Raw genomic sequence first — 12,125 nt, 5'->3', positions numbered from 1 at the left:
AAGATGTCACCGATGTTATTGTAGCTTGTGAGTATTTTCGACATCGGCCATGTTTAGTTCTCAAAAAAATTTCTACAGTATCTGTCACGGCGAATCTTTGAACACATATATGGAGTATTCAATATAGTTGAAAAAATAACTAATTACATAGTATAACTGTTTCATACGAGATGAATCTTTTAAACCTAATTAGTCCATGATTGGACATTAATTGTCAAATAACAACGAAATAGCTACATCAGTACCAAAACTCAAACTTTTTTCACGAACTAAACACAGCCATATATGTATATCATTTCACTCTACCATTCTTGCTGATGTGGCGGACACAAATTACCAATTTATTATTCATTTGTGAGATTGCTGCGGACCTTTAATGATTGTATTAATTCCTAGAGTTATGGTTTTCCTTTCTTTTTTGTTGGCAATATCATGACAGCACAGTTGATAAGTTGCCAATCATCTCTTTCCACTTTACACAGATTGTACTGGATCAAGCTAGCATTTGGTCCCATGGGCACCTTATAGACATACTGCCGTGCTAGCACAAAAGGAACAGGTCCACACCCCGTCACTGCATAGTTCACTTCCTTTCTCTCTTCATTTGAAATGGCCACATAGGTTTCTAAGGGAAAATTGCATTAACTACTAGAGAACCGGCACTGCTAGAAAATGGAAATCCTAAACGTTACTCTTGTATAATTTTGTTTTTGCCGGTCAATCGATATTTTTTTTGTCAATCGAAGTATCATCAATCGACTTTTGCCTGCAAATATTTGCTTTTGGGCTATTTTTATGCAGCCATAAGGGCGAGTAGTGAATTCCACCGGTGGCCAGGCTCAAGGCAGGCAGCCCAAGCAAGGATCGACCCCACGGTCAGAGCTCAAGTCCGCACGCAGCGCCACAACGGCATGACCTGCAGCGTAGGCCATTTCGCTCTCCCAGTTGGCGAATCGCAACAAACTCTAGCACCAACATGAGTGGTTCGTGGATTTATTCTAGCCTCCCAAGGCTGTACATATACAATCGGACTGCAAAAAATGAGAAAACCGATAATCACATTTATTGGTGGTGACTGGTTTGTCAAACATTTTCGGTAATTTTAAATCTCCGCCCATCCTCTTCCTTCCAGTGCATATGTCTTCTCGTTCCTATGCATTGCTATATCTTATTTTTCTTGTTAGTATATTTTAAGATAATCTAGATTATTTTATATATAATTTGGTATTTCTTTTCTAAATTTTGTCCGAAAGAAAAACGGTAAATCCGATAAATTTCCATGAAATTCAATAAACGCTTCATCGGCAACATCCTTTTTTTTTCCCTTGCTGGTAAAGTCTATCGCCATCTCCATCTTTGGCCCCTTCTCCATAGCCGTCGTCAAGGGCCCCACCGTCCGAGCTCCGCCGCGACAGGCTGACCGGCCACGATCAAGTCCTCAGCGTCGTGCCACAGGTGCAGCGGGCTCGAGTTCCACATCCCGATCCCGACCATCATGTCGCGGTGTAGGCATCGTGCTCCCCCTGCTCCCTGCTGCCAGATCTGTGACTGCAAAATCACACACAGCGACAACGAGAACATGTGAACAAATCCGTTTGTGGTGCACAAGAATGCTGGGAGGTGCTTGTGGCTGTTCCACCTCCTCTACCGCCTCCACAAGTAAGGGTTCTCCACGGGCTGCGCGTGAGGTCCGTGCGGGGGCCTCTCTATACAAATTTGTGGAAGCATTGAACCCTCTCGGGCCGCTCTGCATGTTTATATGGGTGGAAATCTCCTCCACCGTGGTTTACAAAATCTGGTTACAACAACCTGACCGCCATCTACAAGTATAGGATATACATGATAACAACTACAACTAACTAGCTCTAGGTTGTTGTAACACGTGATCAGATTACATTTGTTACATTATCTCTAATACTCCTCGATCACAACTTTTCTAAGTTGAGATTTCAATCACAACTTTTCTAAGTTGAGATTGCGCCTGAAATTTTCCAACTGTCGAACAGGAAAGGATTTAGTAAACCGATCTGCTACTTGATGAAGTGGAGGCACAAGCCTAATCTGAAGAAGGTTTTGAGCTACTCGTTCTGCAACAAAATGAAAATCCACTTCGATATGCTTGGTTCTTACATGAAAAATAGAATTGGCTAATAGATAAGTTGCACCTAGATTATCACACCATAGACGAGCTGCTTTAGGAGCTTGAATACCTAGTTCCTTCAGCAAACCTTGTACCCACATAGTTTCTGTTGTTGCATTAGCCATCAACTTATACTCTACCTCTGTACTCGATCTAGATACTGTAGATTGTTTCCGAGTACTCCAAGTTATTAGATTGGACCCCAGATAAATAGTGAAACCTCCACTAGATATCCTATCTTCACTGCATCATGCCCAATCAGCATCTGACAATACACTTACAAGTGTCAATAGGGACCTATGTACGTTGAGTCCCATACTGGAAGTATACTTCAAATATCTCAGAATTTGTTTCACAGCACTCCAATGAACTGTAGTTGGGGTGTGCACAGATACTAGTGGACCTGTTAACAGCAAAAGATATATTCGGCCGTGTCAAGGTTAAATACTGCGTTGTGATATCCTCTAAGAGTACAACGACGACTTCAACTGGCGTTGTGATATCCCCTGAGGGTACAACGACGACTTCATCTAGCGTTGTGATATCTCCTGAGGGTACAGCGACGACTTCAACTGGTGTTGTGATATCCCCTAAGGATATACCAACGACTCTTCTTGGCATTGTGATATCCTTTAAGGGTATAGCGACAACTTGACCTGGCGTTGTGATATCCCCTAAGGGTACCGCGACGACTTCAACTAGCATTGTTGAAACGAACATGGCACCATTTATGCCATTTCGAGTGATTTTGGTGATCGAATGACAACACAACACTTGGACTAATATGATTGTTAAGATGACCATTCTCAGGCTTTTAGGTTCAAGTGATGACAAAGAGAAAGAGAAGATACGCGTAGCAAGGCCCGAAGGGCCGCCCCTACGGGGGTTCCGGGGGAGCCACCCCTCGCGGGTCTCAGGGCAGCGCCCTGAAAGCTCTTCGGTCAGTAGCACCGGAAGAACCGATGTTATAGGCATCGGTGCATCCGATGGTTGCCGGATGATCCGATGGCCTGGCTTTTTGATGCAAGTCTGTGAGGCACCGGTTGAACCGACGGATCCACGAAAGGCATCGGTGCATTGGGCATACCTTGTTCCAGAGACGATGTCAAGCGCCCAGGAGAAGATCCTTCAGCACCGGTTGAACCGGTGATGCATCGGTGCATACCATCGGTTTAATGACGTCAGCAGAAGAGTTTTGGGCTGTGAGTGACCGGTTTAACCGACGGCTAAGCATCGGATGAACCGGTGGTCATTGTGTCAGCTGACAGAAGCTCAACGACTACTTCGGGTCTGAGAGTGACCGGATGAACCGACGCTACCCCAGGCAGAGGCATCGGTTCATCCGATGGTACGCAGATTTTCTGCTGACCGTTGGAGCAACGGCTACAAGACTTGGTGGCCTATATATACTCCTCACCCCGGCCATTTGAAGCTTGCTGGAGTTGCTGGACATTCCACACACACCCAAGAACATCTCCAAGCCATACAAGAGCATCAAGATCATATCCTTAGCCCTTAGCACACTTTGAGAGTGTTGTGTAAAGGATTAGCTCTTAGTGAGTGAGATTGCAAGGCATCGAGCCTTTGTGCTGTGGTTCTTTAGCGAACCAAAATAAGAGCTTGGTGCGCCGGCACCTTGGAGCGTGAAGCTCGCCGGCAACGTCATCGACCCTCCGATTTGGTGTGGAGCGGCGACGACATCTTGTGCGGGGGACGTGGAGACCCCATCCTTTTGTGGAGAAGCTCCTTAGTGGAACCCGGGGCCAAGGTGACCATGATTGTGTTCACGAAAAAGACTTGGTGGCCGAGTAGCAATACTCTTAGTTAGTGCTACAACAACGTGGATGTAGGTGTGCCTTTGTGGTTAACCGAACCACGGGATAAATACCCGTGTCAAGAGTTTGCTATCTCCTATCCCGCTCTTTAAGCTTCCGCATTTCATACTAGCAATTTATATGCCTTTATTTTCATAGAATAGTTTCTTGATAGGAAAGGCTATAGGTTGCTAAACTCTTTTGGGATAGGGGTTTCACACTAGAACAACCTAGTTGCACATCTAGATAGCATGTTTTAGTTTAAGTTTTGTGCAAACTAGTTGGAGCCATAGGTCTAAGTTTTTATTAGTGCCTAATTCACCCCCTCCCCCTCTTAGGCTAGAGCACCCGATCACTTTCAGTTGTGATATCCTCTAAGGAAATATCAACTGGTGACAAATCGTTGCTACATCTTACAAGGATATTGCAACATCATATGAGTTATTGCCGCACCTGGATATCGTTGCAATATATGCTATAGCAACTGAAATCTTCCATTACAATAGTGCTTGATTGCATCTAAACTACGTTGTTGCAAAAATAACTATAGCAACCTTCGCTCCGCTAAGCGCAACGGCCATGGTTGTTGCCATCAACAACATATTGCCATGCAGAACGTCGATGCAATACGCGTACATTATCCCAACAAAACACAATCTGATGTGATAGGCTATTGCAACTCACTTACATGCAACACCTAGATTCTTTTCCCAACGACCCCCAAATTGTTGTATTTCTTGCATATTGCAACGAAAATGGGCTTATTGCAATGATTTTGGGGCGTTGCCTAACGTGCATTTTCTAGTAGCGTGCAATGCCCCTACAATGCTTCTGTATTGAGTTGCATCTAGTGGACCAAGTTGATCTCTTGCAAAGGCGGACAACTTTTCCGTAGAATACATAGGCGTATTCATTGGTTTGCAACTGCTCATCTTGGCTCGGCATAGCAAATCATTTGTGTACTTTTCTTGTGTCAACAAAATGCCTTCACCACTCCTTTTCACTTCAATGCCAATAAAATAGTGAAGATCACCTAGATCTTTCTATGCAAATTCAGTCTTGAGTTCCCTGAGTGATGCTGAGGTTGAAAATAGTGAAGATCACCTAGATCTTTCTATGCAAATTCAGTCTTGAGTTCTCTGAGTGATGCTGAGGTTGCATCTGGTGATGCGCTGACCATAATGATATCATCAACATATATGAGCAGAAATATCACTAGAAGGAAGGTGATATGATTTAAATAAATTAAAAAAATGCAGAATACCTTCGTACAACCAAGGGCGAAGTTAGGATATAATAAAGCCTGGTGCACTCTTCATTGGATAGAAGAAAGCTAATAATGACCCAGCCAGCGGTAAGCCCTTAAGCCCATAAAGGTTTCCAGCCCATAGCACAAGGCGGCCCTTAGCATGCAAGTGGATTTATTTAATCCATATGCTTCAGGTTTCCCTAATTTTCTTTTTCTGTAACCCGTATACTTAATTTATTATATTCTATGATTTTCTTATACACGCAACATTTTAAAAGGGCAGTATCAAATATTTTGTAAAAACCAATTGAACAAGTTCAAAAATTAGTTTGATATTTATGCGAAAATGGTAAATTAGAACATACGAAATATCAAAATCATCAATTGAAACTGTTAGAATAAATTCTTATTTGGTTTCCTTAGCTATTAATTATAAATAAATAATGATTCAAGCAGTTTCTCGAAATGACATGGAATGTTTAGAAAGGAAAACAAATTCTAAGTTTTGAATCAACCCGTCAACCCGAAAGTCTATAACCCCACTAGGCACTAGCCCACCACCAAGCAGCTAGCACTGCTGTCACCACTCACCAGCATCACTTTCACGAATCTTAGTGCTGAGATTGACCGTTGTGGAGGCCAGAAGCGGCTACTCCAGAAGCGACTTCACCAGAAAAAACTATTAAGTTTAATTTAATTGATAAACAGTGGTAAAAAGCAGCATCTAGTGTTTTTTCTCCACTCTTATCTCGCACATCTTCCGGTGCTCCTCTCCCTCATATACACGTTTTTCGAGCGTCTGCTGGGCTTTCGCTAGTCTTTTCTAGTTCTCTCTATCCTCCACGGGTGGCCAGCGCCGATCGTCAATACTCTAGGTAAATTACAATTACCTGGAGTAGAGGTGGCACGTGTTTCGGGTGGCCTACTGCGATGGTACGTAGGGGATGAAAAATTATAAATGATGATATTTGTTAATTTTTAAGGGAACATATCATGTACAAATTAATATTTTTGTCCAAATTATATAAACTTTAATCTGAACCATCGGATCAACATCTAAGGGGAGAGGCGCAGGGGGTGGGAGGGGGATTTGTAAAAGTGTGATTACACAATCCAAGGGCGGGTCCAGATTGTAAAATTACTCAATCTTCCATGCCACTTGGATGTTGATTCAATGATTCAAATTGAACTTTTCATAGTTTACTAGTTTGCACCTGATATATTTCCAATTTTTAATCTCGGTGGCATGTAGAAAATTTGCTCTTGTGTCAGCCCTCGCACCGATGGAGCCGCATAAGCATTGCACGGCCCACAGCAGAAGAGAACAGAAAAGGAAAAAAACGAAAACCGAAAGCCCACAAAGCCCAGCGAGCCCATCTCCACTTGGGGCTAGTATTAGTACGCGGCCAGCCGCCAGAGGCGGGTCGGAGTTGAGCACTAGAGTTCCCCTTCTCCTGCCCCTCACCTCCCGATCGCCGCCGCCACCGCCTCCCAAGCCCCAAGCACCCCCAGCTCCCCCGTCTCCCGGATCGGCGCCATGGTGTCGGAGGCTAGCAAGAAGAAGGCCGCCCAGAAGAAGGCCGCCGCGGCCGCCAAGAGGGGAGGCAAGGCTGCTGCGGCGGCGTCCTCGTCCTCGTCCTCTTCCTCGGCGGCCGTGGACAAGGCGACGAACGGCGTCGCGGCCCTCAAGCTCTCCGACCGCACCTGCACCGGGGTCCTCGCGTCCCACCCGCTCTCCCGCGATATCCACGTGAGCGCCCCTTCCCCTCCTTCCCCTTGGGCTTTCGGGATTCGCGGCCTGAATCTAATCCCCTTTTCAGCTAACCCTAGCCACGCGGACGCCCAGCTCTTGATGTTTTTTTTTTAATTTTCTTGTTCGTCCCATCGCTTGCTGGGTTGGGATTGGGGCAGGTGAAATCGCTGAAGGCTTCGATCGATCTCTGGAGATCCCTCCTGCGCTGTTTCGTTCCACGGCAAACCGATCTGTCTGCTGGAGTGGTGCTGATATGCGCAACGACCTTTCACTGGTCTTTGGATTCGTTTGATTAGAATATTATTCGTTTTATTTAAAAAATCGATCCGGGAATATGGTTATGGGCAGATAGTTTTTCTGTGTCTGTGAATAAAAATAGGAAGTTCGTTTTAGTGAATAAAGATTGGCAAATAAAGCGAAACCGACGAGGCCCTCCATCGGTGGTGTATGCTGGCCACTCTTCCTTTAGGACAAGAAGAGTGATCTGTTGCACTTGCACAAAAATATCTTGTATTCAGTTTTTCAGGTTTGGCTGGAACTTCTGCTTATTGGCCCTCACTGTCTCTAGTACAACTTTGTAGACCTTGTTGTAAGTGCTGATATGGTCTTCGATACATAACGATCCTCGCTTATGGAATGGATGTGCAGCAGTGTAATGCAGTGATCAAGTAGTAACTTTGTTATACGGATGTAGCTTTGAGTTGAAAGGTCAAGTTCTGCTTTTATGTAAATAGTAATAACAAAGCACGGATGGTGGCTTCTTTCCTCTGACTTGTGCCTTGTCCTTGTAAAAGAACCCTCTTGCCTCTTTTAGGTGAAACTGTTTTTGTTTAACTATTTGGCCATGGCATTTCCTATTGGTTGATTCGTTTATCACTCTGCCTACTGATTTGTGATTTCCTAGTTCCTTAACATACGTTTTGAATGTTGCAGATAGAGTCTCTTTCATTAACATTCCATGGGCATGACCTTATTGTGGATTCTGAGCTGGAGCTGAACTATGGGAGGTATACACACATTGCTATCATTTATTTCCATTCAGTTACGACGAGGTATGCTGTTGGAGCCCATCACCGATGCTTTTATCTGTTATCAGGCGATATGGGTTGCTTGGCTTGAATGGCTGTGGAAAATCTACTCTTCTCACAGCAATAGGCTGCAGAGAACTTCCTATCCCTGAACACATGGACATATACCATCTCAGCCATGAGATTGAGGCTTCAGACATGTCTGCACTACAAGCTGTTGTTAGTTGTGATGAGGAAAGAGTGAAGTTAGAAAAGGAAGCTGAAATTTTGGCTGCACAGGTGAGCTCTTGAGATACAGGATGTATGTTTGTCATCTTTATCATTTCTTTCTGATGTTGCAACTTATAATTTGATGCTGCATACATCATAACTGAGATCTCTTTTCACATCTTTAGGATGATGGTGGTGGTGAAGCTTTGGATCGTGTGTATGAGCGTCTAGATGCGATGGATGCTGCAACTGCAGAAAAGCGTGCTGCTGAAATATTATTTGGTTTGGGTTTTACCAAACAGATGCAGGCAAAGAAAACTAAAGATTTCTCTGGTGGTTGGCGTATGAGAATTGCTTTGGCAAGGGCACTGTTCATGAATCCAACAATCCTTTTGCTTGATGAGCCCACAAACCATCTTGGTAAGTCTTGGAAAATCTAAAATGAACAGAAATTGAATTAGAAATTCTTGTGTGGTGGTTCGTGAATTAGAAACCTGCTAACATTGAAAATTTTATTTACACAACTTGGAATTTCATGCATCATATATGCACATTTGTGTCACCATTGTATTAGGCAAGTTCAAGCATTGATGGATTCATTTGGACATGAGGCCTTGTGAATTTCTCTAATGTTTTCTGTTATTCCTCCCAAATTTATTTGTTGTTTTGTATACTGTCAAAATTAAGTTTTAGGCTATCCATGTAATTTTATTCTTTTGTTTGCTGTGCTAGCACTTGTTTAAGGGAACATGTCTGTATTGTGATGAAACAAGTTATAACTCCCATGGACCTCCAAAAAAGGTCCTTCAAGACATAATTTCAGTGAATATCTCCTGAACTTATCTTTACACTCTTTTGCAGATCTTGAGGCCTGTGTCTGGTTGGAAGAGACACTAAAGAAATTTGACCGCATACTTGTTGTCATATCGCACTCTCAAGATTTTCTAAATGGAGTGTGCACAAACATTATCCATATGCAAAACAAGAAGCTTAAGTTATACACTGGTAATTATGATCAGTATGTTCAAACCCGCTCTGAGCTTGAAGAGAATCAAATGAAGCAGTATAAATGGGAGCAGGAACAGATTGCTTCAATGAAGGAGTACATTGCCCGTTTTGGTCATGGTTCCGCGAAGCTTGCACGTCAGGCACAAAGCAAAGAGAAAACTCTTGCAAAGATGGAGCGTGGTGGTCTAACTGAGAAGGTTGTTAGGGATAGAGTACTTGTGTTCCGCTTTACAGATGTTGGCAAGCTTCCACCACCAGTGCTGCAGTTTGTTGAAGTCAAGTTTGGATATACACCTGATAATCTCATATACAAGAATCTTGACTTTGGTGTTGATCTTGACTCTAGAATTGCATTGGTCGGTCCCAATGGAGCCGGGAAGAGCACTCTTCTGAAGCTTATGACTGGCGATCTGGTTCCACTAGATGGCATGGTGAGGCGCCACAATCACCTCCGCATTGCGCAGTACCATCAGCATCTTGCAGAGAAGCTGGACCTGGACATGTCGGCCCTGGCTTACATGATGAAGGAATACCCTGGGACTGAAGAAGAGAAGATGAGAGCTGCGGTTGGCAGGTTTGGCCTGTCGGGGAAGGCGCAGGTGATGCCCATGAAGAATCTCTCTGATGGGCAGAGGAGCCGTGTCATCTTTGCATGGTTAGCATACAGGCAGCCACAACTGCTGCTGCTTGATGAGCCGACTAACCATCTGGATATTGAGACCATTGACTCCCTGGCCGAGGCACTGAACGAATGGGACGGTGGTTTGGTGCTGGTGAGCCATGACTTCAGGCTGATCAACCAGGTTGCTCAAGAGATCTGGGTGTGTGAAAACCAGGCAGTGACTAGGTGGGAAGGTGATATCATGGATTTCAAGGCACACTTGAAGAGTAAGGCTGGTCTGTCTGATTAGAAAGCCTTTTATTTTTCTCTTCGGAGAATTATAGTCAACCATGAGCTTTTAACTCTGTATCACGAAGTCCCAGTTTTCCAGTAGCAAATTATCGGAGTTTATGTTATTGTATCGGATTCCTTATGACTTTCATCTGAACATGAGTATTTTATAGCACTTCAGATGCTTATATATTTTTTTGAAATGTTGTGTATCGCCAAAGTCCCAACTAAGTACATTACCCTCATCAAGGATATGTATAAGGATGCGATGATGTTTGTCCGGACATATGATGACAACACCACTGACTTTTCTATTAACATAGGCCTACATTAGGGGTCAGTATTGAGTCTTTATTTATTTGTTTTGGTGATGGATGAGGTCACAAGGGACATACAAGGTGATATCACTTGGTGTATGTTCTTTGCTGATGATGTGGTGCTAGTTGACGAGAGTATGGCAGGGGTTAATAGGAAGTTAGAGCTGTAGAGACGTACGTTAGAGTCGAAAGGGTTCAGGCTTAGTAGGACAAGACTGAGTACATGATGTGCGATTTCAGCGCGACTATGCATGAGGGTGGAGATGTAAGTCTCGATGGGCAAGTGGTGCCCTAAAAGGATACTTTTCGGTATTTATGATCGATACTACAAAAGAATGGCGACATTGATGAAGATGTTAGGCATAGAATCTCAGCTGGCTAGTTGAAATGGCGTCAACCTTCTGGCATCCTCTGTGATAGGAGGGTGCCACAAAAGCTAAAAGGCAAGTTCTATAGGACAGCGATTCGCCCGGCGATGTTATATGGTGCTGAATGTTGGCCCACAAAAGGCGATATGTCCAGCAACTGAGTGTAGCAGAGATGCGGATGTTGCGGTGGTTTTGCGGGCACACAAGAAGGGATGGAGTCCGGAACGAAGTTATTCGGGAAAGGGTAGGAGTGGCACCAATTGAGGAGAAACTTACCCAACATCGGTTGAGATGGTTTGGACATATCCAACGGATGCCTCCTGAGGCGCCGGTGCGTAGTGGGATTCTAAACCGTGTCGATAAGGTAAAGAGGGGTAGATGTAGACCTAAACTGTCTTGGGACGAGTCAGTTAAAAGAGACCTTAAGGATTGGAATATCTCTGAAAAGGTAGCTTTAGATAGTAGCGCTTGGAGACTAGCTATCAGCGTGGCTGAACCGTGATCTTTTGTGTCTTTTGGGTTTCATCTCTAGCCTACCCTAACTCGTTTGGGACAAAAGACTATGTTGTTGTTGTTGTTGTTGTGTATCGCAAATTTGTAGAGTTGGATGCTGGATTTCCCCAAGTTGCTGGAACATATAGTAGAGCACTGGTTTCACCCGATAATAGGTTGACTTATGCATGTAAATCTGCTCTACGAATGTTCATAATGAATCCTTGGTGAATAACGAAGATGTTTTCTATGTAGTATTGCATTCTGATACTGATCTTCAAGTTTATGTGCGTAACCAGTTTTTTTCTTTATAGGATGTACTGTTTGCAACGATATTTTGAATAAGCTAATTAGTTTATTCCTAAACATTTAAAAAATGGAAGAAATTTTGGAGATGTTTATAGTGCTGTTTTCTTTAAAAAAATGGAAGTTTTTTTTTATGACACGACCTTATGACACGACCACCCTTATGGATCAACTTGGGGTACAGAGGGAAGAGAGTAGTATTGTTATAATGAGGAAAGGGAAGCTTAGAGAATAATTGTTTTATGCACAACAGGCCGCTCCACATAGATGTACAAAGACGATACGGGCTGCACGCTCTGAGCTCAAACCGTTGTGAAGTCCGGCAATTTGAACTTGTTGGTCTGGCAATTTTAAATTATTTAGTACTATATGGAATTGCTGAAAAATTCAGCTATTTGAAATGGGCAAACGTTGCAATTTTCCGACAGAAAAAAATGTCTCTTCTTCCTCAATTCCATTTGACGACGCCTATTCGGGATTAACAAAGGGCTTATCGCTCTTTCAAACTGCACTTTTTGAAGTGAAAAGGGCTTATCACCCTTTCAAAC

The 12,125-nt window shown here is 43.6% G+C and overlaps 1 protein-coding gene across 1 annotated transcript; it reads left to right on the top strand.

Moving 5' to 3' along the window:
• Positions 1-6,623: 6,623 nt before the first annotated feature.
• LOC120699432 (ABC transporter F family member 1) lies at positions 6,624-10,306 on the top strand. Its single transcript, XM_039983429.1, has 5 exons — positions 6,624-6,953; positions 7,890-7,963; positions 8,053-8,263; positions 8,380-8,614; positions 9,056-10,306. The coding sequence occupies exons 1-5, from the start codon at positions 6,741-6,743 to the stop codon at positions 10,111-10,113; spliced, it is 1,791 nt and encodes a 596-aa protein (XP_039839363.1). The 5' UTR covers positions 6,624-6,740; the 3' UTR covers positions 10,114-10,306.
• Positions 10,307-12,125: the final 1,819 nt, after the last annotated feature.

The sequence above is a fragment of the Panicum virgatum genome, chromosome 3K (genome assembly GCF_016808335.1).
Source record: "Panicum virgatum strain AP13 chromosome 3K, P.virgatum_v5, whole genome shotgun sequence".
NCBI classification, from domain to species: Eukaryota; Viridiplantae; Streptophyta; class Magnoliopsida; order Poales; family Poaceae; genus Panicum; species Panicum virgatum.
Note: the sequence above shows the minus strand (reverse complement) of the source record. Positions and strands in the feature narration are given on the sequence as shown.

What these genes read in the sequence shown, in the direction of transcription:
- LOC120699432 (XM_039983429.1), top strand. Translation starts at nt 6,741, where the DNA reads ATGGTGTCGGAGGCTAGCAAGAAGAAGGCCGCCCAGAAGAAGGCCGCC. An exon ending in CTGGAGCTGAACTATGGGAG is followed by an intron (nt 7,964 to 8,052) that starts GTATACACACAT and finishes ATCTGTTATCAG; the next exon opens with GCGATATGGGTTGCTTGGCT. An exon ending in CTGAAATTTTGGCTGCACAG is followed by an intron (nt 8,264 to 8,379) that starts GTGAGCTCTTGA and finishes TCACATCTTTAG; the next exon opens with GATGATGGTGGTGGTGAAGC.